We start from the raw sequence: 23,083 nt of genomic DNA, 5'->3' as shown, positions 1-23,083 counted from the left end.
AGGGTGCTGCTTGGTGGTCAGAGTGTTGCTCAGTAGTTGGAGTGTTGCTCAGTGGTTGGGGTGTCGCTCGGTGGCTGGGGTGTCACTCCATTGTCAGGGTGTTCCTCAGAGGACAGGATGTTGCTCCATGGTTGGGGTGTTACTCGGTAGCTGAGGTGTTGCTCCATAGTTGGGGTATTGTTTGGTGGCCGGGGTGCTGCTCAGAGGTCGGGGTGTTGCTCAGGAGTCAGAGCGTTGCTCGGTGGTAGGAGCATTGCGAGGTTGGGGTGTTGCTCGGTGGCCAGGGTGTTGCTTGGTGGTGGGATGTTCCTGGTCCTCTGCTCCAAAGTGAAAGCCAGATGGTTGCCTCTTCACCTGCTGCAAGGAAAGAAGCACAGACCTTGGGGGCCTGTTGGGTTCTGGGAGGCAGCACAGCCACACTGAGGGATATACTCTGGCCCTGTCCGGGGTGGCAGGAGGCTGCCAGCCCTGAGCAGGACACACAGCAGGGAAGGACTTGGCAGCAGGCCCAGGCTGATGAGCAGGGAGCTCTCCTGGGGCCACTGTGGCCAGCAGACCTGCTGGAGTTGCCTGTAGCAGGGATGGGAAACAGGGCTGGGGGCTCATGGCAAGGCCCAGCGTGAGAGTCTCGGCCCAGGCCCTGGGGTTCCGAGCGAGGCTTTCATCTACAGCAGGGCAGGGAGCCACGCACTGCTATGGAATGAATGTGTGTCCTGCAATGCATAGGTTGGAGCCCTCACCCCCTGGGTGGGCAGAGTAAGGAAGTGACAAAGGTGACAGGAGGTCCCAAGACCAGACCCTGATCAGATGGGGCTGGAGTCCTAAGAAGGACACACACTAGAGAGCTCACTCTCCACCCCCAGGAGAGGCTGCATGAGGACACAGCACAGGGACGGCTCTCTCTCTGTGTCAGGACCCAGCCCTCACCAGAAACCGAATCAGAGAACCTTGACCTCATGCTGGCATTCCCAGGACTGTGAGAAATGAGCGCTGTCATTTAAGCCGCCCGCCTATGGTGACTTGCTATGCCAGCCCACGCAGACCAAGACACGCAGCTTTTGAAAACCAAGTCCAGGCCGAGCGCGGTGGCTCACACCTGTAATCCCAGCACTTTGGGAGGCCAAGGCTAGCGGATCACGAGGTCAGGAGATCGAGACCATCCTGGCTAACTGGTTTAGTAGAAACCCCGTCTCTACTAAAAATACAAAAAAATTAGCCAGGCGTGGTGGGCTACTTGGGAGGCTGAAGCAGGAGAATGGCGTGAACCAGGGAGGCGAAGCTTGCGGTGAGCCAAGATCGCACCACTGCACTCCAGCCTGGGTGACAGAGTGAGACTCCATCACAAAAAAAAAAAAAGGAAAGAAAAGTCCTGCTGGGCTACTGGACCCCAGTGGAGACAGGGACCCGGCCAGGCATGTCAGGGTATGAGGTGGTAAGAGCTGCCCACCATGAGCTGACACAGCCAGTCCCACCGAACCTTAAGGTGGCATGCCCAGCAGGGTTCACTGTGCAATGGACATGGATGCATGAGGACAGACGTGGGGGAGGCAGAAGGCACCACAGTGTGGGCAGGTGCCCGGTCCCAGTCCCACAGGGCCCACCCACCCTCAGGGGCTCTCCCAGGACCGCTGGAGGAGGGGTAGCTGGCCAGGCCTGGGTTACTGATGGATAGGTTCAGGGAGCAATAAAATGGGTACAGCTGCACATCAATGCCTCTGGGGAGGCTCTGGAAGGCTGTGGTGCAGTCACCCTCAGAGGGACTCTGACATTGCCCCGGTCACCCTCGCGTGGGGGAAGGGAAGCAGCCTGAGGGGAGAATAGAAACGGAGTCATGGGCAGCAGCAAATGGCCTCTCTGGCTGGTTAGGAATCTACAAGAAAAAGATGGAGCCGTCAGGCAAAGGAGGCCTGGGCAGAGGCGTGTGGGGAGCGAGTGGGCTCCTGGGAGGCCTGGGCAGAGGTGTGCGGGGTGTGGGGGACTCCTGGGAGCAGAACAGTGTGCCGTCTTTGTATCACAGTCTGCACTCTCCAGAGAGTAACTGCTGAGACACTGAGCAGCCGAGCACACGGCACTGTCCAGCCCGCCGGGCATCAGCCACTCCTGCTGGCCAGTGGCTCGCCCACAAAGTGACCGTGGTGGCAGACAGTCACACTCTCAGGGACCCAGCGAGCGGTCCAACTTTGCTCCGTCTCTCCGTGCCGCGGTCCTCCCCAGCCGTCCAGTTCTACAGCCGGGTCTCCTCCCTGGGCCCCTGATCTCTGTGACGCACAGTTTGAGATGCAAACAAACTCCCTGAGTCGATGCAATGGGGTGTGCAGGGGGCTCAAAGCTGATGCACCTGCACAGGAAACGCAGTCTACGCTCCCCAGATGCCTGCTAGGCTTACCCTGGAGGCCCTGGGCCCAGGGGAGAGGAGCCCTTGCAGCCTGCAGAAGTGGGGAGGGGCTGCTGCAGAGGTTGCAGATTTTCATGGCAACCAGTAGCGGGTCACTGGGCCCAGGGTGGAAACCACTCAGCAGAGGCTCAGGGGAGAGACTCTAAGAGGGTAGGTGGGGCCGGGTGGGGGTGCAGTGCTTTAGTGTCATCACAGTCAGACAGTCCATCAGACAGACGCAGGGCGGGCACAGGGTGGGGACCCAACTAAGGCCGGCACTGTGGCCTGGGAGGAGCCCCGCCTTGCACCCCATGGCCATCTGGCAGGACATGTCTGCTGCCAACAGTGAGCCCAGCATGGGCTGGATGCCCAGCAAGGCAGACTCGGTGCTTCCGGAGACCACCTGGAGTAGCACCTACTCAGCTCCCACAGTGCCTGGTCACCTCCACCCCATGTTCCCCATAAGGCCCAGGCCAACCTGAGCACAGCCCCTGCTCTGCCCTTCCCTGGCCCCGTCCTGATGGTGAAGGGGTCCCAGCACCTGGCATTGTCCTTCCTGCACTGCCATGCCCGCTGCAGGACTGGCATGAGCCCCTCTGGCCTGCCTGGCTGCCAAGCGCGTGGCTCAGGGTTGCAGGGTCTGAAGCAGGGGCAGGCTGGGATCTGGGAGCTGGACCTTCCTCCTGTCTTGGGACCAAGGCCCCCGCTTGTGAGCCGCTGAACTGGGCCTCAGCCGACACCCTAGCTGGACCCTTTTTTTTTTTTTTTTTGAGACAGTGTCGTGCTCTGTTGCCCGGGTTGGAGTGCAGTGGTGCCATCTCAGCTAATTGCAACCTCCGCTTCCTGGGTTCAAGTGATTCTCTTGCCTCAGCCTCCCGAGTAGCTGGGATTACAGATGTGTACCACCATACCCGGCTTATTTTGTATTTTCAGTAGAGATGGGGTTTCACCATGTTAGCCAGGTTGGTCTCGAACTCCTGACCTCTGGTGGTCCACCTGCCTCGACCTCCCATAGTGCTGGGATTACAGGCGTGAGCCACCGCACCCAGCCCCCTTTCTTTTTTTAATTGAATTTAATTTTAAGCTCCAGGATACACATGCAGGATGGCAGGTTTGTTCCACAGGTAAATGTGTGCCATGGATACAGGTTTGTGTCCCACAGTTCATGAGCTGGAGCCCTCACCCACCGTGTGGGAAACTCGGAGTAAGGAGGTGACGAAAGTTACATGAGGTCACGAGGCTGGGCCCTGATAGGTCTGCTGCACCTATCAACCCATCACCTAGGTGTTAAGCCCTGCAGGCATTAGCTGTTTTTCCTAATGCTCTCCCCCACCGCCCTCCCGCAACGGGCCCCAGTGTGTGTTGCTCCCCTCTCTGTGTCCATGTGTTCTCATTGTTCAGCTCCCATATAAGTGAGAACATGCAGTATTTGGTTCTCTCTTCTTGCATTAGTTTGCTGAGAATAATGGCTTCCAGCTCCCTCACATCCCTGCAAAGGACATGATCTCATTCCTTTTTATGGCTGTATAGTATTCCATGGTGTATACATACCACATTTTCTTTACCCGGTCTGTCATTGATGGACATTTGGGTTGATTCCATGTCTTTGGTATTGTGAACAGTGCTGCAGTGAACATATGCATGCATGTGTCTTTATAACAGAATGATTTACATTCCTTTGGGTATATACCCAGTAATGGGATTGCTGGGTCAGATGGTTCTAAATCTTTGAGGAATCGCCACACTGTCTTCCACAATGGTTGACCTAATTTACATTCCCACCAGCAGTGTTCCTATTTCTCCACAACCTTGCCAGCATCTGTTGTTTCTTGACTTTATAATAGTCACCATTCTGACTGGCATGAGATGGCATCTCATTGTGGTTTTGATTTGCATTTCTCTAATGATCAGTGATGTTTAGCTTTTTTTCATGTGTTTGTTGGCCACACGTATGTCTTCTTTTGAGAAATATCTGTTCGCATCCTTTGCCTACTTTTTAATGAGGTTGTTTTTTTCTTGTAAATTTGCTTAAGTTCCTTGTAGATTCTGGATATTAGCCCTTTGTCAGATGGATAGATTGCAAAAATTTTCTCCCATTCTGTAGGTTGCCTGTTCACTCTGATGATAGTTTCTTTTGCTGTGCAGAAGCTCTTTAGTTTAATTAGATTCCATTTGTCAATTTTTGCTTTTGTTGCAATTGCTTCTGGTGATTTCATCATAACATCTTTGCCTGTGCCTATGTCTTGAATGGTATTGCCTAGATTTTCTTCTAGGGTTTTTATAGTTTTGAATTTTACATTTTAGTCTTTAATCCATCTTGAGTTAATTTTTGTATTATAAGGTGTAAGGAAAGGGTCCAGTTTCAGTTTTCTGCACATGGCTAGCCAGTTCTCTCAGCACCATTTATTAAACAGGGAATAGTTTCCCTATTGCTTGTTTTTGTCGGGTTTGTCGAAGATCAGGTATTGTAGATGTGTGATTTTATTTCTGAGTTCTTCACTGTGGTCTAAAATTGGTCGATGTGTCTGTGTTTGTATCAGTATCATGCTGTGTTAGTTACTGTGGCCTTGTATTATAGTTTGAAGTCAGGTAGTGTGATACCTCCAGCTTTGTTCTTTTTGCTTAGGATTGTCTTGGCTATATGAGCTCTTTTTTTGGTTCCATATGAACCAAAATTTAAAATATGGATTTTAAAATAGTTTTTTTTTTCTAATTCTGTGAAACTACCATGACAATGGTAGTTTAATGAGAATAATATTGAACCTATACATTGCTTTGGGCAGTATGGCCATTTTCACGATGTTGATTATTCCTATCCATGAGCATGGAAAGTTTTTCTGTCTGTTTGTGCTGGCTGCACGCCTTCTCTGGTGGTCAGGCCAGGACCTCCCTGCCGTGTCTGCGTGTCCCTGCATGTCCCCAGCCCCGCCCTTCCTCAGGATTGCTAGGCTGTCCTCTCGGTGACATTGCCCAGAGTCTCCACCGGAGGAGGAGAAAGTCCCAAGGCTGTCTGCGGGCCATGAACGAAACGTGCTGTCCCCTCAAAGGCACGGTGGCTGAGCCCAGGAGCCGGGTCCCTCACGGCCAGAGAAACGTACTTCCCCGACGTTCTAGATGGATGGGGCCCTCCCGGAAAAAAACCCTCTCAGCCTTCAGTGGTGTTTGTGCGTCAGCCCCCCACAGTGCAGGGATTCCAGGCGTGAGCTGCTGTGCCTGGCCCGGCCTCATAAGAGACAAAGGCGAGTGTCCTCATTAAGAGACAAAGACTAGGGCTTTGGGGAGAGAAGGAGAGGCTGCGTGCAGACAGAGGCAGAGATAGCAGCGACACGGCCACAGCCCAGGAAGGCCTGCAGCCCCCAGAACTGACCTGGGTGAGCATGGACCCTCCTCTGTGATCCCCCGATTCTGGGCCCTGGTCCCCCGAGCTGGGAGGAAATACATGTTGTTTCAGGCCACCCGGTGCCGGGTCATTGGTACAGCAGCCCCGCGAGACCCCTTCGAGGCCCACAGCCCAGCACAGCCACGTTTACTGAGTGCCCTCCATACACCAGCCACGGTCCTAACCGCTCAGCCTCCCAACAACCCTCGGAGGTGGAGACCGGCGGGGAATGCGGAATGCGCCTGGGCCTGACAGCTGGGACGTGGAGCCGGGATGTGTACCCCAGCTCTGCACGGCTCCCCCCACCAGAGGGTTCCAGACTCACACCCGGCCATTACACTCCACAGACGGGAAACTCGCAACTCAAACCCCCCAAAGCGAAAGCTGGGGTGCATTTACTGTTTGCCTTGGAAGGACTCCCTAGGATTTATTGGTGGCAGTTGATTTGCCTTGCTCGTTCTGTTGGGTTTAGGCTGATGTTAAAAGACTTCCCCCTACCACAGACCCTGGGGGGACCTGGGGAGCTGCCCTTGGAAGCCGAGCAGCACAGACTCTCCCAGGCATGTGTGCACCTGTCTGTACGTGTGTGTGTGTGTGTGTGTGTGTGTGTGTGTGTATTTCCTCGGCACCCACAGCATCACCATCTGCCAGGCTGGGTAGGGCACAGGTGAGGAAGACCAAGGAAGTTCCACGCGACCCGCTTGCCAGGATGAGTGAGTGTGAGCTGCCTCCTGCCTGCCCACAGACCCCGGGGACATCACCTGGGTGACAAAGCCTGCAGTTGTCAGCAATCGGCCAGGAATGCGGCACAGCCAGGTGTCTCATACTGGCGTGGGCGTCGTGCGGCCTCACGCGGCCCTTGAGCTATTTCCAGGTGTGGGTATCATCTCCCACCGAGGCGCTCAGCCCAGGGTGGGAGAGACCATTTCCTTCTGGCTCCCCGCGGAGTTCGTGGGCCCCTCCACCCACCCTGCAGTCCCCAAACTCCAAGGACTTGGAGGTCCCCCAGGAGAGGACACGGCAGTGGGAGACGCTGTCATGAGGGGACTTGGGCAATGGGGAGGGACACATGCCCAAGCTGTGAGGAGGAGTAAGTTCATTCTCAGAGCAACAAGATTATGTAGACATGGTAAACCCAAGTGTTCTTTTTAAGTGAGATTACTGGGAAACAATGCTAAGGCTGAGTGTTCTTTCTGCACGCGTGCGCGTGTATGTGTGTGTGTGTGTGTGCATGTTTGGGAGTCCTTCACTCTCTCCCTCCCCACTCCCAGCCTGCTTCGTCCTTCCCCAGCTTGGAATCCAGTTGAGGCTGGTCAGGAATCATCAGGCCCCAGCATGGGTAATGGCAGCTGCTGGTGGCCCTAGCCCCCACTGGGCCCTGAGGGAGCTGCTTGTTGGGGAGAGGGTCTGGAGAGGTGGGAGCAGGAGGAAGCCAGGGTCTTGGGGCCATGGACTGCCACAGCCACCACAGAAACACTCCAACTGCCCCCAGCCCTGGCAAACCAGTGGAGGCGTGTGCTGGTTCTCTGTTCCTGGGGTCGCTTGGGGCCGCCTGGCTGCCTCTCCTGAGCCTGGCCCTCACTCAGGGGCCCACACCAGCCTCAAGTGCCCGCCTCCATCCAGAGTCCGAGCTCCCCACTCCTGGGGGCTGAGCCAAGAACCCTGTGGCTGTCCCACCGTCGCCTCCCAGAGCCTTGTCCAGGGCAACAGGTCAAGGAAGAGCTAAGGTTTAGAATCAGCCCGGTCAGGTGACGCCTCAGCTGCCACTGCTGTCACCACTTACACACAGGGTGTGTGGACAAAGTGGTGCATGCCAGGGAGGACTGAGTGACGGACAGCAGGCACGTGGCAGGCGCCTGAAGGTGGAGGTGGCGCTGACAATGGCCACCAGTGAGCAGGGCCCTGTGTGTGCTGGGCTGACTCGAACCCCTTGGCGCTGCCATACAGGGGCTTGGGAGGGCCCCTCCCCAGGCACATGGGAGGTGGCGCCTCCCTGACCACGGAGCCATCATGTCTGCCAGAGGCCTACCCTGCGCCCTGTGCTGTTGCTCAGGGCCAGAAGGTCGAGTCGATGGGAAATGGCTTTCTTTCCTCTCACATCCCTTCAGGAGTCAGGCCCGTTAGGGATAGAAGGGGCTGCACTCCTGGTCCCCTGGGGGAGCAAGCTTCCTGGGCTCTTGGGGGAATCCGGTAAGGTGGATGGTGGGAGGTTCGAGGGTGTCCGGAGCCTGATGGGAGGGGGTGGCAGTGGAGGGTCATCCCCCCAGGGTCTCCCTTCTGGATGTGGACACCGCATGTCAGGCCTGTCACCTGGCCTCATCACACTCCGTCTCTGGGGCCTTCATAGGTTTTCTCGACAGGAGAAACAGGTCCCTGGATAGGAGGAGATGCCCCTCTGTGCAGTGTGGCGGGGATGTACCCCTAATCAGCCAGGACCCACTGCAGGGACCCAGCAGGGCCAGGCACGAATATGAGGACAATGCGACCTCAGCTGCTCTTGCTGTGTGCCAGGCACACGGACAGGCACTGCACAAACCCCACGCCTCATTGACCCTCCACACCCTGCAGGACGGGTAGCCCTCAGGTGACAGAACCGAAGCTCAGAGAGAGAAAGCAACTCGTGCCAGGTCACACAGCCTCATAGCCCAGCTCGGCCTAACAAAGCCGGAGCCCTCGGGGGTGCAGGCTTCCCCACAAGTTCTGATATAATATTGGGGCTCTGCCGGCCCAGGGACCAAGCTCCCAGTTCCCTGCATCAAGGAAGGAGACAAGGAGAAGTTCCTCCAGCAATGACAGCTACGGGGCTGCGAATCCCTCCCTCCCTCCACCATTTGTGCAATGTCATTTGTCCCCACTCGTCACCAGGCTCCCACCACTAACCCAGGGGACCCACAAGGGGCTCATAGTGGTGGTGGGGACCCTCTGTGGGCCTCCTGATGGCAGCAGTGTCTGGGGAAAGAGGGTTGAGCTGAGGCCTGGCACAGGCAGGGCCCCCGGCAGCCCCTGCCCTTACAATGATGCTGGCTCGGGTGCCCGAAGCCCAGAGGAGGCAGCCCGGCCGGGAAGGTTGGAGCTTGAATCGAAGGCCTGTTCTCTGCCCGCAGCCAGGCCCAGGGCTGTGGCAAAGGAGGGTGGTGCCCCAGCCATCCCCACTGCCCCTGCCGGCCAGCAGCCTCAGCCCAGGCTGGAAGGGAGCAAGGCCCTGCCTGGCTCCTGCGGTCTTTGGGGGAGGGCATGTGGGCCCAGCAGGCAGCTTGTGTTGTGCTCCAGGGCACAGATGGTTCTCATTCCTGCTGCCTCCCTTACACAGGAAAAACAAACCAGCCCCGGGCTAACAGACCCCTTTTTAACCTCCTGTTTATTTTCCTTCCCATGCTTGAAGCTGCTGACTGTCCTGGGGCGGCATCTGCTGAGGGTCTGGCCAGGGCAGCACTTTCCTGACCTCAGGGCAGCTCCCCCAGGGAGGGGCTGGGGTGCAGGGAGGGGCCCCGAAGGAATGCAGCCCATTTCCTGCTCCTAGACTTGTCCAAGTCATAGCTGGGGTCACAGCTGCCTTTCAAGGGCCTGGAGTCTCCTGACACCCCGGGGAAGGCCCAGGATGGGGTGGGGGGCAGGACAGATTCGGGTGAGGCCGGCTGTGGGCCTGGCTGGCTGCAGGACCCCTCAAGTCATCAGGAGCTGAGGGTGGGTGGAGAGGAAGCCACATCACACCACAGAGGCCCACAGGGCTCCAGGAATTCGGAGGAGGAGGCGGCGGTAGGGGCTGGGGTCCCGGGATCCCGAGTGAGTACGGCCCACGGTGCTACCTGCATCCTCCCTAAGCCTGCACAGCACCCAGGAGGAAGGAATGAGCAGGCTCCATCCCCATTCCAGGGGAGCTTGGGAGGGGGATGTGGCCACCCAGGGTCTCAGAGGTGGGGGCCTTACCAACCATCCCACAGGCCAAGCAGACCCTGTATTTGTCATCAGTACCCCAGGTTTCTCTAAAGCAGGCAGACAGCATCTCCACGGCCTGCACCCCATGGCCAGAGGCGGAAGTTTGGAGAAGGGGGCAAAGCCATGCTGGGGCTGCACAGAAGAGGAGGGGAGGACCCCCGAGGGGTATTCGCCCACCAAGGAAGGCAAGGAGGCCTCAGCAGCCCCTCCCCACGTGGGCGAGGCAGGCGGCTCACCAGGCCGCCTGTGGATGAAAGGAGCTCAGAGGCCAGGGGGCTGCACTGTGACCCAGGGACCCCCGCGGGCCCTCAGAAGTCCCCAGGGGACCAGCAGCAAGGCCAAGCCCAGGCCCTCTCCCTTGCACTCCCTGGGGTGGGGTGGGGTGGGCTGGGGCCCACCCCACCCCACCCCCTCCCCGGGGACTGCCAGCCTCGCGGAGCCCCTCCCCCAGCGTCCGCCCCGCCCCGCGCAGAGGGAGGCACGCGGCGGTGGCCGCCCGGTCCGCGCCCCCTCCCCGCGCGGGCGGCGGTGACATCACGGCCACGGCGGCGGGAGGGGCGGCTGCGCCCCGCGCACATCACTTCCTCGGCGCCTCCCCGGGGGAGGACGGGCGGACGAGGCGCGGACGGACAGGCGGACAGCAGGGCGGACAGCAGGGCGGGCAGAGGGCAAACGGCCACGGCGCGGGGGGCGCTCCCGGCTCCCGCTCCCGCGCCCCGGACCCATGGCGGGCCCGGCCCCGCCCGCGGCCGAAGAGCTCCCGGGCCCAGCCGCCAGGCGCCTCTACTCCAGGTAGGACGGACCGGGACCAGGGCCGGGGCCGGGGCCGGGGCTGGGGCCGGGACCAGGCCAGGCCGGGACGCGCGGGAGGCTGCAACCGGGAACAAAGGCAGCTCCGGCGGGCGTGCAGCGTGGCTGGGGACGCGCCCCTCCCTCCAGGCCGAGCCCAGCCAGGCATGTGGCCCGCGTGGGCGTCCCCTGCAGCCCTCTTTTCCCCAAGCCAAGGGGACAGGGGTGGGGGTTGAGGGGCCGGAGGCGGGGCGGGCAGCTTCTCCAGCCTCACTCCCCTGGCACCTGGCAGGGGCACTGTGGGGAGCTTCTCTCCCAAGCCTGGCCCTGCCATGCCTGGGGCACTCAGGGGCATCATGGCCAAAGAGACCTGGCTGCTATGGATGGGGCTCTGCCCCTCAGCAGCCCACTGGGATCCAGCTGGGTTGGAGCCAGCCAGGTGGGTGTGTACCTGCCTGAAAAGGCACCTGCCCTCCAGGCACATTCCTGGGTGATCCCAGTGGCTGGGCTCTGTGCCCCACGCCTGTTGGGGATGACAGGGTGGCCCTGCCCCAGGTGGCATGCCTGCTTGGTGACTCCCAATGTCCCCCTAGAGGGTGCCCTGGGCCCAGCCGGGCAGGTGCCTGGTGCCCCAAGCAAGGCTGGGTGGTGCCAGGCCTCAGGCAGAGCCACAGGAGTGTGAGGTCCAGGCAGGGGCTTGCGAATGGGTGGTAGCCATCAGAGGCAGGCCTGGCTCCTCAGAGTGAGGGACATTACTGTCCTGTGGACATCCCTAAAACCTGGTGACCTCCCTGATAGAGGTCCCAGTTGCTGACCCCTGGGGGTGCCTAGCCTGGCCCCCAAGGAGTCTCTGGCCCCAGCCAAGCAGCAACCCTGCCTAGGGCACCCGAAAGGAGGCACTGGGGGGCGCTGGCAGCGGACAGAGGCCTCGCTGCCTCCGGTCTGCTCTGTGCTCTGGTCCCAGACACAGGCCCATTGTGCGGTCCTGGATGGAGCGCTGAGCCCCTAGCCTGGCTCCTGGGCCCCACGCAGGGGAGGGGCGTGAGGGTGGTTTTGCTGGCAGCTGCTGCCAGGGGCCTGCCCTAAAGGATTTTCAAGGGTTTCCTCTGCTGATCTGATCACAGCCACAGCCGCATGTGCTCCAGGGCAGCTGTGCTGTCAGGGGGATGGACGGCAACGCTGGCTGGAGTGAGTTTGAGTGTGAGTGTCGGGCAGAGTCGGGCATTTTTCAGGCTCCAGCTGGAAGCCTGGGGTCCCCTGGGGACACGCCAGACAGGAGCCAGCCCTGGGCAGGGGCAGTGCTCAGAGGGACCACTCAGAGAGACCCCCGGCCCAGCCTTGCATCCCCCTAAGCAGGGAGTCCAGGTGAGCTCCAGGGTTGAACCAGGCCCAGACTTGGCAGAAGCGCACCAAGCCTTCCAGCAGGGTCTGTGATGAGGGCCCCGGGGAGTCTGGACCCCACCGCATGGCCACAGCCAGGTTTGGGCAGGCGGTTCCTGGTCAGAGCTGACTTCAGAGGGGGTGGGCATGGATGTCTAGAGGCGTCCTGGGCCAGTGGAGGCTGTGGGCCGGATGGGAGGGCCCTTTGCTGTCATGCTGGGACTGGAGAGCAAGACATGGAAAAGTCTCCTATCTTCTGAAACCCACATGCTGGGGGCAGCCCACCTGCTGGCGTGGGCGGTGGGCACATGGATGCCCTGGAGGTGGGTGGAATCCATTTGGGCATGCCTCATGTGGCTGTACTGGGGTTCCTCAATGTGGATGGGGCTCCAGGTTGGCCCAAGGTCTCCTCTGCCCCGTTTACCCCCTTCCCACACTGACATTCCTTCCTGGAGAGGGGAGTTCCAGCTTTTAAAATGGGGAACTATGTCTGGAAAACACACTGAGAGTGAAGCCGAAGAATGTGCCCATGAGCCCACCAAGTACCCGGAGGGGCCCTGGGTGCTGGGTCGGTGGGGACGGGGCCCTGGGTGCTGGGTCGGTGGGGACGGGGCCCTGGGTGCTGGGTCGGTGGGGACGGGGCCCTGGGTGCTGGGTCGGTGGGGTTGGGGCCCTGGGTGCTGGGTCGGTGGGGTTGGGGCCCTGGGTGCTGGGTCGGTGGGGTTGGGGCCCTGGGTGCTGGGTCGGTGGGAAGAGTTAATGCTCAGAACTCTGGCCCACTTGCCAGGGGCCCCCTGGCCCAGAGCAGGGCTTTGGGGTGAAGGGGCCTGGCAGGGACGGGCCAGTGGCTGAGGAGGCCCCGGAAAGTGGGGAAGCCCTGGGTGGTCCTCTCCTGGCCTCGCAGCTGCATTAAGGCCAGCTGAATGCTCCCCAGGGCTGGGACGGGGAGGGGGCAGTAGAGCAAGCCACCTTGGGGTGACCCTGTTAGAGGTGCCCACCAAGCAGCAGCCATCAGCTCCCAGACAGGACGTCCTCAGGTGGGGATTGGGCTCCCCGCAACCTCTCTGGCCACATGGCCCTGCTACCCCCCATCCTCACTGCGTCCTTCGTCCCTCCCATCCCCCGTCTTGGGCACCATCCCTGGTGGGCCGCTGGGCAGCGACGGGCCCTAGGAATTTCTGGCAAGCCTGACCGCAGGTGCTTCCTATAGCTGGGTGACCTTCAGTACCCTCTCCAGTGATTCCAGCTCCCGCCATGCTTCCAGTCCAGTCCTGCCCCTCACTCTCTCCCCTCCCCTGGCCACTGAAGGGGAGTCAGTGTGGTTTCCCTGGGGGTGTCTGGCTGGAGGATGGGGCAGATAGAGCCAGCTGTGAGCAGGGTCTCTTGAGCATCTGCGCAGGGGCCAGCATGTAGGTGACAGCCCTGGGGAGGGGCAGGTGCCTATTCTGTTAGCAGGGCTGGGACTGAGGGACATGGCTGGAGATGGTAGGAGCTGCAGTGCTGGCTTGGGAGCTGGCCTTGGTGGTGGGCACCCCAGCCACCATGGAGGGTTTGGGATTCAGTCTGTTGACGGGGACTGGACAAGGGGGAGGCATTCTAGTCCCTGCCCCACTGTTTGGCCAAGCTATCCTGAAGGTGGACAAATGGCCCGGCCTGAGTAGGACCCCTGAGCCCACAAGGCCTCAGAGTGGGGAGGACAGAGCCCAGGGCCTGAAGACCCCCACCTGTCCTTGGATTCCTGCCTCTGCTCAGACCCTGTGGCTGTCTCAGGGACCAGACCCGTCCCCCCCCAATCCTCCACCTCTGTCGGGTTCCAGCCACCTCATGGGCCACAGGTGGCTGGAGGAGCTGGGAGCCCAGCTGAGAAGGACGCCGGGGGTTTGGGAAGTTTGAGGCGTGGTTCATGCCTCCCAAGCCCCATGACCTGGGGAGCGGCATCCCCAAGGCCCCGCGTGGCCCTGATCCTATTAGACCTGGGCCCTTGTTCGCACCTTGGCCAGTCAGGTGAGGGAGAGCACAGAGGGCCCTGTGGACATGGGGCTGGCATAGTGAGGACTCTGAGCCCACCTCTGCCGCGCCATGCCGGCACTGTGGGCTGGTGCCAGGGAGGCTGGGAAGGGGGCCGGGGGTGGGGTCAGGGGTGGAACAGAGGAGGCACAGGAGCCTGGAGAAATGGGAGGGGCCGGGGGGTCAGGGTGGAGCAGAGGAGGCACAGGGGCCTGGAGAAATGGGAGGGGGCCAGGGGAGTCAGGGGTGGAGCAGAGGAGGCACAGGGGCCTGGAGAAATGGGAGGGGCCTGGAGAAATGGGCGGGGCTGGGGCCGCCACTGCCCAGAATTCCAGCTTTGCCCAGCCCGGGCCAGGTCTGGGGGAAGAGGTGCTGGGCTGGGGGCACTCACACACTCTGGTGCTCCCGAGTGAGCCCAGTCCTGGGGCAGAGCAGCCTCCGCTGGGAACTGGATAAACGTTTGCAGAGGAGTTGGTGGGTGACTGGCAGGAGGGCAGTGCCGCTGGTCCCAGTCCCCAGAGGAGCACGCTGGACGGGATTACCCCAGGGCTCCCCGCCCCGCTGCTGACGAGGCTGACCCAGCCTCTGAGCTGTCCTTGATCCCTTGATCCACGTCAGGGCCTGAGGAGGCCCCCGGGCACCTGCTGGAGGGCTGGCCGCCCCCGCCGAGCTTTAAACCCACCATCCTGGAGGTCGGAGGGCAGGGAAGCCTGAGGCCAGCTCACCCGCCAGGACCCGTGGCCATGGTGGGGCGAGGGCTGGCTTGGGGGAGGAGGGCCTGGGGGCTGGCAATGCCATCTCCCGCTGTGGAGGGCCCGCCTCTGGCCCTGAGCTTGGCGGAGAAGGCCGTGTGCAAGGTGGTGTATGGCGCCCCTCGCCCCCGCCCGCTGCTGCTGCCCGTGGGCCTGGAGCTGTGGCTCTACGTGCAGAAGATGCGAAACCTGCAGAGGAAGAGGTGCGGCGGGCAGTGGGTGGGGTGGTCACATGAGTGTGGGTGCCAGGGCGTGGTTGGAGGCTGTCTTGGGATGAGTGGAGGGGACATCCCACCTGGTGGCTGGCTGCATTGCCTGGATCCCAGACTGGAGGTGCAGAATGACCGAGGCCCATCCGTGCACCCTTCCCCGACTTTTAGGCCCAGGCCCTTCCCAGGCCAGAAGCCTCCTTTGCCTTGAACCTCGAATGCCACGTCTCTGGCCAGAAGAGAGGCAGGAGGCGGCTCCCATAATCAGATCTGTGGAGCAGCGGCGTCTGGGCTCCGCAGACACCCAGGCCTCAGGCCTGAAGCCCCTCTCCTCCGACGTTGCCTGGAAGGAGGGGGCAGGAAGCCGAGTGAGACCACTTGACAAGCGGCTGGGCGGGGCAAGCGGGCCCTAATTAGGAAGCCCCATGCCTGGCGCTGGCCGCAGGATGGGGCTTGACTGGTTGCCATGGCAACGGGGCTCCTGTGACCCACGTGGCATCCGGATGGCCATTCCCAGAGGGATGGGTGAGGTGGCTGTGAGGCGCCCGGCAGGTAGTGGGAGACCCTGGCCCTGAGGTGAGAGGATCGCTTGAGCTCAGGAGTTTGAGACCAGCCTGGGCAACATAGTCAGACCCTCATCTCTAACAAAAAAAAAAGTAAGTTGGGCGTGATGGTGCAAACCTGCAGTCCCAGATGCTTGGGAGGCTGAGGCAGGAGAATGGCTTGATCCTGGGAGATGGAGGCTGCAGTGAGCCAAGATCGCATCACTGCACTCCAGCCTGGGCAGCAGAGCAAGACTGTGTCTCTATAAAAATGGTAATAGGGCCGGGCGTGGTAGCTCACGCCTGTAATCCCTGCACTTTGGGAGGCCAAGGTGGGTGGATCACGAGGTCAGGAGATCTAGACCATCCTGGCTAACACGGTGAAACCCCGTCTCTATTAAAAAAAAAAAAAAAAATTAGCCAGGCGAGGTGGCGGGCGCCTGTAGACCCAGCTACTCAGGAGGCTGAGGCAGGAGAATGCTGAGAACCTGGGAGGCGGAGCTTGCAGGGAGCCGAAATCGGGCCAGTGCACCCCAGCCTGGGCGACAGAGCAATACTCCGTCTCAAAAAAAAAAAAAAAATTAGTAATAGCAAAATAAGTTTTAAAAAAGAAAAATAAAAGCAACAGAAAGCAAACAGGAGTGATGAGGCTGGCCTGCAAGCAGCCGAGGCTGAGCCCTTCCCCCACTTTTCTGAAATCAGGTCCCTCCCGGGCTCCAGCTGTGTCTGCCACCTCCTGGGGCCCCCCCGAGGCTGCCCCCTTGCTGAGTCTTGTGTGGCTCTCGCCCTCTGACCCTCAGGGGCACCCTGCAGATGGAGGCCCGCCTGCTCACACTGGGTACCCCATGGTATCTGCTGGGTGTGCTCTCTCCCCACAACCTTTCACCCAGGGCAGCGCAGCAGCCTGAGGCCCATGTGACCTGTAAGAGTAGGATGGAGGAGGACACCCAGCTCCAGGGCAGGCAGCAGGGAGGTGTGGAGCCGGGCAGCCATGGAGTGACGCCCACACTCCTCCCTGGCAGCTGAGTGCTGAGGGCAGCTCCCCAAGGCCCAGGGTGGGGTCCCTCGGTGAGCAGGGCTAGGGTGGCAGCTGACGCACGGGCTCCTTGCTGGTTGTACAGGGCCCAGGGTGAGGGGTTTCTTCTCTGAAGTCCCTGCTCGAAGGTGGGGGACCAGGGCCAGCCAGGGCATTGGTGTTCAGCAGAGGGACTGGTCCTTGGGGTTGGGCACTGCTCACAGGGTGGAGTTCATCCGGGGACGGGGTGCCGTCGGCATCTTCCCACAGTAGCGCTGGGGGTGGTGGGCAGCACGGGGGAACAGCGGGTTCTCAGGCCTGTCCTGGCTGTCAGTGGAGAGTGCTTAGCTCTGTGGGTGGGGGACCAGGAGGACAGGGGCTGGGACTGGCTAACCGTCAGCCACACCTCCCCAGCACGGTCTCTGCTGGAGGCTTGGAGGCTGACTGAAACCCCAGGCCCTGGCTGGGAGAGCTTGGGGGTGGGGGAGGGGCTGAGATCAGATCCCCACCCCACTCGACCCCCATGTGGCCTTCACCAGCCCCCACTACCGTCTGGGAGCCTCAGTTGTTCTTGGTGGGAATTGGGGGGGGCCTCTCCCAGCAGCTGTGGTTGCTCAGGAGGATGGCGAGGGTACCTGGCCCCTGCAGCCCGTACCGCTGGGATTTGGGTGAAGGCAAGGTATGGGGGCCACGCCCCCTCCAGCATCGGCCCCTGGGCCTGAGGATCTTGCCGGAGTCACAGACTGCAGCAAGTCACACCTTTGCCCCCGTGGTGTTCCTGACATTGGCCGCATAAGGGGTGGACAGGAGGTGTTGGCAGAGGCGAGCCAGCTGGGGCGCCCTTGGGCCCCACACATGCTCCGGGCCTGTACCCCAAAGAGACACTTAGGTCTGTGAGCACAGATGTGGTGTGGACCCCAGCCCACACAGGGGCGTCGTCTGTAGTGAAGCCACGGAGGTGCCCGGGCACTGGGGCGACCTTGCCAGGAGTGAGCCATGACACCAAGTTTCTCCGCGCAGGATGGAGGCATCGTGCCTGGAGCTGGCGCTGGAGGGCGAGCGTCTGTGCAAGGCGGGCGACTTCAAGGCAGGCGTGGCCTTCTTTGAGGCTGCCGTGCAGGTGGGCACCGAGGACCTGAAGACACTGAGTGCCATCTACAGCCAGCTGGGCAACGCCTACTTCTACCTGAAGGAGCATGGCCGGGCGCTGGAGTACCACAAGCACGACCTCCTGCTGGCACGGTGAGTGGGGCGGCCCTGCTGGCCGGTGGACACTTCCTGTCCTCAGCAGTTACAGTTTGAAGAGGGGGACAGGGCGAGCAGGGTGTAAGGGAACGCAGCGGGGAAGGCCTCACCTGGAGAGCAGCCAGGGCTCCGGGACCCCCGCAGGGAGCTGGGTTTCAGCTGACAGGCGTGAGTGGGCCTGTGTGTCTGCTGAGAGCCTGGGCCGTGACCCGCGTGCTGTGTGTGAGCACTCATGACTATGCGTGGCCCGCCTGTGATTCTGTGTGGCTCAGAGCGCCACCCTTTCCCTGGCCCCGAGCCCCGGGCCCACTCCCGGCCACTGCTCAGTGAGGTGTGGTCCTGCCCTGGCGGCAGTCCCTGCTTTCCCATGGACCCCAAGCTCCCACTCACAGCCTCCTTCCTGCCCAGCGTCATCCACTCCCCAGTCTCCCCAACCCACTGCCCGCCACTTCTTGGGGTCTTGGGGTCTCCAGCTGGGTCCAGCCCCCAGGCCATGCTTTGCAGGAACACGATTCCCTTGCCTCAGCCCTGCCCAGCGCCCTCCTCCTCAGCCCTGCAGCCGCCCTGACCTCCCAGCAGGGCAGAGCTTCTTGGAGCAACCCTCCCACACTGGCCAGTGGGCTCACACTTGCTCCTCAGCACCCAGCCCAGTGTCTGGTGGGCATGCAGCAAATGTCCCCTGAATGAGTTAGCAGGAAGTTAGTTCTCCACCATCAGGCCCCCCAAATCCTCCCCGGACCCTAACAGCTGCAGACCCCAGCCCCCTGCCCCAGGCCCAGGCCTGAGGTCCTGTGTATAGCTCTTGGCATCTCTGCAGCCTGTGTGATGATGGGCAGGATCCTGTGCCCCAGACCCAGCCCAGCAGAGCCCACACCCAGGGCTGCTCTCAGGCCTCACTTACCCAGCATCGCCTCAGGGGACGCAGGCTCCTGTCCACTCCGCACTAGTCCCTGAGGCCCAGCTACCCCACCCCATGCTCAGCCTCCCCCAGCCCAGAGGCCTGACCAGTCCTCAGCCTGGCCCCTCACTGCTCCCTGCCGTCCAGGACCATCGGTGACCGCATGGGGGAGGCCAAGGCCAGCGGAAACCTGGGGAACACACTCAAGGTCCTGGGGCGCTTCGACGAGGCTGCCGTCTGCTGCCAGCGGCACCTGAGCATCGCCCAAGAGCAGGGAGACAAGGTGGGGGCTTGGTCCGGGGCTGGGTGCCTCCCTCCCCTGCCACGGCCTGCGTCCAGATCCAGTCGGGGCGGGCGGGTGACACACCATCATCCAGCCCCTCATGGGAGGCATGACAGGGAGGTCGGTCCCCTAGATCCCGAGTGACCCGGGAGAGTGTGGGCCCCCAAAGTGGCACCCCCCAGCCCATGCTGACCATACTGACACTGCAGCCCAGGCCCCCATCTTCCACCCTCAGCTCTGCTGCCCCTCTTAGTGACCTCCCCCTGAATCTGTCCACACCTGCACTCACTCCCTGGGGGGCCCAGCGGGAGGAAGGGGGTGGCTCTGGGCTGCAGCAGTGGGAGGCCGAGTTCGATGGTGGTGGTGACAGCAGGGAGAGGGGCTCCGTCCCTGCTTGTGCTGGATCCGAGATAGGCTTTGCTGAACTCCCTCCATGACCCTGTGAGGCGAGAAAACTGAGGCTAGGGGGACATGACTTGCCCCCCATCACACTAGCTGGAGGTGGCCGAGTGGGCTTGAGGCCACAGCGTCTGGTCCCAGCTGGAGCTCTCAGCCTTGGGCAGCAGAGGACAGAGCTGAGGACCTGGCACCCTGGCCACACCAATCCGCAGAGGAGGGAGGGATGGCGAGGGAGGACAGAGGCTGGCTTCCCAGGTGTCCCGTCCTCAGGCCTCCGCCCCGCCTTAGTGTCTGTGACTCAGTGGGAGCCCCCAAGGCCCCTGGTGTCGAGGGCCAGGACAGTGAGGACACCGGCCTGCTGGCTCTGCACATCCCATGGGGGGCCGGGGAGGCACGCCCCCAACCCTCCATGCTGCTCGCAGGTCGGGGAGGCAAGGGCCCTCTACAACATCGGGAACGTGTACCACGCCAAGGGCAAGCAGCTGTCCTGGAACGCCGCGAATGCCACACAGGACCCCGGGCACCTGCCGCCCGATGTCCGAGAGACCTTGTGCAAGGCCTCCGAGTTCTATGAGTGAGTGGGGCTGGGCCGGCCCAGGGACCAGGGCTGGTCTGTGCATTTCTAAGCTCCACAGACACTTCCAGACCCCCAACCCCAGGCCCACACCTCCTGGCAGCTCCCAGGGCGGTGACGGCAGGTCCGCCCAGCCCCCCTTTCCCAGCTGCAAGCTCCCTCTCCTGAGCTTGCCCCTGTCCGGGACTGGGGGGACCTGACCAAGCCCCAGACCTCAGAGCTCGAGGACGCTGGAGGCCCACCCCTAACCACCCTCTTTCCAGGGCGTGGCCCTGAGGGCCGCATGGAGGCCACTGCTCAGCTCTTCTAGCCTGGGGTGGGTGAGGACGTGGGCTGGGAGGTACACGGCTCAGAGGCACTCGGCCCCCAGGAGGAACCTGTCCCTGGTGAAGGAGCTGGGCGACCGTGCGGCACAGGGCAGGGCCTACGGTAACCTGGGCAACACCCACTATTTGCTGGGGAACTTCACAGAGGCCACGACCTTCCACAAGGAGGTGAGCCGGGCAGGGTGACGGGGTGGAGGGGTCGGGCTACGGCAGGGGCAGGGCTGAGCCACCCCTCTGGTGGTCCCTGAAAGCAGGGCGGCGTGGTGTGGCCCGGCAGCAGGCGCACCCCACTGAGCCCCGGCCTCATCTGCACTTTGTCCTGCGGCTCCTACCTGCTCCCCCAGACACACAGATCACTGGCCGGCCACCTGGGAAGGGAGGCAGCCCCTGTCCACCCACATCAGGCCCCAGGGCTGCTCCATGACCGCCTGGCCTCGGGTCTGTCTCCGCAGCGCCTGGCCATTGCTAAGGAGTTTGGAGACAAGGCGGCCGAGAGGAGGGCCTATAGCAACCTGGGGAACGCCCACGTCTTCCTGGGGCGCTTCGACGTGGCTGCTGAGTACTACAAGTAGGTGGTCCCCACAATCTCCCAGGGAAACAGCAGGCCAGGGGGAGCTGGATGCCAGACCAAGGAGGTGCCTGCCCCAAGGTGGGAATCTGACTGCCTCCCCTCCTCTCCTCAGAAGTCAAGGTGGGGTTCTAGGCTGCCCCGGGAAGGGCAGACGGACAAAGCTCATGAAGAGGCAGGCGGTGGGGGAGCCGGCTTATGGGAGGTCTGGGCCATATGCCTCCAGAGCAGTGCCTGCCAGGTGGAGCCCGGCTGTCAGCACTGGGTCCTGTACCCAGCCCTAAACTTAACCCCATCTCAGCCTGAGCAGTGGGCACAGCAGTCCCAGGTCCTCCAGGGAGGAGTGGCGGCTCAGGGTGTCAGGCGACTTGCCAGAGCCTGCCAGGACCGCCTGTCACCCTGGAGCCAACAGTCCAGCTCTGGCCATGTGAAGGTGGGGATGAAGCTGGACCCCAGAGAGGCCCCAGCGGGATTCCGGGGCAGGGGACCACTGGGCAGACTGCGTCCCCATTCTTACCTTCCACCCCTCACCCTGGAACCCTCCTCCTGGGGGCTGACCCTGCCACTCTTCACAGGAAGACGCTGCAACTGTCTCGGCAGCTTAGGGACCAGGCGGTGGAGGCGCAGGCCTGCTACAGCCTGGGCAACACGTACACGCTGCTACAGGACTACGAGCGTGCGGCCGAGTACCACCTGCGGCACCTGCTCATTGCGCAGGAGCTGGCCGACAGGTGCGTGGTGCGGATGCGGTGGGCAGACCCGGCCCGGCCCACAGGCTGAATTACCACGGCCCAGGCGAGGTGGCCTGGGTCCCATCCCCTCCTCTGCCACTGACCGTGCTGTGACCCGGGCAGGGCAGCACCGCTGTGGGGACTGAGCCAGACAGTGTGGACACAGGGCTGGCCACTGACCCCTGGCACAAGTGGGTGGGATCCTCCTCCCATCACTCACTTCGCCACCCTGTTGACCCCCACCACCTATGTATGTATGTAAATATCAGTCTCTGGACAGAGACACACTGGTAAACCACAGGCCCCTAAGTACTGTCCTGTGTGCAGGTCTGGGGTAGGTGGTGGCCAGAACAAGAGGCTCAGAGCCACAGGCCTGTGGCCTTTCACAGACAGCGGAGAGGAGGGGTCTTCTGAAAGGCTGCCCTGCCTGGAGGCTTAAAAGTGGCCCAGGGTTTTCCTTTTTTTTTTTTTTTTTTTTTTTTTTTTTTTTTTTTTTTTTTGAGGCAGAGTCTCGCTCTGTGGCCCGGGCTGGAATGCAGTGGCGCAATCTCGGCTCACTGCAGCTCCGCCTCCCGGTTCACGCCATTCTCCTGCCTCAGCCTCCCGAGTAGCTGGACTACAGGCGCCCGCCACCTCGCCCGGCTAGTTTTTTGTATTTTTAGTAGAGACGGGGTTTCACCATGTTAGCCAGGATGGTCTCGATCTCCTGACCTCGTGATCCACCCGTCTCGGCCTCCCAAAGTGCTGGGATTACAGGCTTGAGCCACCGCGCCCGGCCCAGGGTTTTCCTTTGTGAGGTGGTGATGAGAATGTTCTGGAATAGACAGAGGTGCCCGGTGCACGGTATGAATGGACAAAATGCCACTGAATCGTCCACGGGAAAAGGATCACATTCCTGTTAGATGCATTTCCCTCCAACATAAAAACCACCCCCTCACCCAGTGACTTGGGGGGTGCCTCTAAGGGTGGAGGGAGTGCAAGGAAGGAGGCTCGCTGGCCGCCAGGGGGCGAGCGAGGCCAAGGGCCCAGAAACTGCCCACAAAGGCAAAGCTGGCCACAGGCCAGGTTGCTTGGGCTCTATGCGCTAATCCTTTTAATGGGAAGGGAAAAGGTAGAGCTGATGGGGGGGGGCTTCTCCTTGAAGGTGGCAGAATTTGTGGGAGGTTCCGGATGGGAGCGTTATCCTGCCCTCCGGTCTATGCTCCTTGGACCTGGGGGCCCCGATGACCCTTGACGCCAGGGTCATGCTGGGGTCCTGACCACCAGGGGAGGGGCTGGGGCGGGGGCAGGCCTGGAGAGGGCGGGTATGAATCCCGTCTCCCTCTCTGGCAGAGTGGGTGAGGGCCGGGCGTGCTGGAGCCTGGGAAATGCCTACGTGTCCATGGGGCGCCCGGCGCAGGCCCTGACCTTCGCCAAGAAGCACCTGCAGATTTCCCAGGAGGTGAGCCAGGCCTGCCCCCAGAGGCCCTGGGCACTGCCCAGCCCACTCCAGACGGGTTGGGTTCAATCTGTCCCAAGCAAGCGTTTGCATGCCTGGGCCGCCCCTCATCCTTTCAGGGCCGTTGCAGCCGCCTGGTCCTTCTGAGGCCTGGTGACAATGTGTCTACCGCACCCGGGGGTTTTTCCCGCAGCCCCCAGCTGGTGCTTTCCTGGGCAGCTGCGTCTCCTCCTCCTTG

General features: G+C 61.7%; 1 protein-coding gene across 4 annotated transcripts in view; it reads left to right on the top strand.

Annotated features, from left to right (window-relative positions):
• The first annotated feature begins 10,159 nt into the window (after positions 1-10,159).
• Positions 10,160-23,083, top strand: part of GPSM1 (G protein signaling modulator 1) — a 31,724-nt gene continuing 18,800 nt past the window's right edge. The window contains exons 1-8 of one of the 4 annotated variants that reach the window (XM_033238561.1): positions 10,160-10,481; positions 17,404-17,625; positions 18,674-18,809; positions 19,631-19,782; positions 20,153-20,276; positions 20,561-20,676; positions 21,252-21,407; positions 22,740-22,848. In XM_033238561.1, the coding sequence (XP_033094452.1) occupies positions 10,414-10,481; positions 17,404-17,625; positions 18,674-18,809; positions 19,631-19,782; positions 20,153-20,276; positions 20,561-20,676; positions 21,252-21,407; positions 22,740-22,848 (1,083 nt within the window). In that variant the 5' untranslated portion in view covers positions 10,160-10,413. Of the gene's footprint in view, positions 10,482-14,138; positions 14,821-17,403; positions 17,626-18,673; positions 18,810-19,630; positions 19,783-20,152; positions 20,277-20,560; positions 20,677-21,251; positions 21,408-22,739; positions 22,849-23,083 lie in introns of those variants that run through there. The other 3 variants (XM_033238558.1, XM_033238560.1, XM_033238559.1) reach the window with 3 other exon arrangements.

This window comes from Trachypithecus francoisi, unplaced genomic scaffold (genome assembly GCF_009764315.1).
Source record: "Trachypithecus francoisi isolate TF-2019V2 unplaced genomic scaffold, Tfra_2.0 Lachesis_group16, whole genome shotgun sequence".
In the NCBI taxonomy this organism is placed as follows: Eukaryota; Metazoa; Chordata; class Mammalia; order Primates; family Cercopithecidae; genus Trachypithecus; species Trachypithecus francoisi.
Note: the sequence above shows the minus strand (reverse complement) of the source record. Positions and strands in the feature narration are given on the sequence as shown.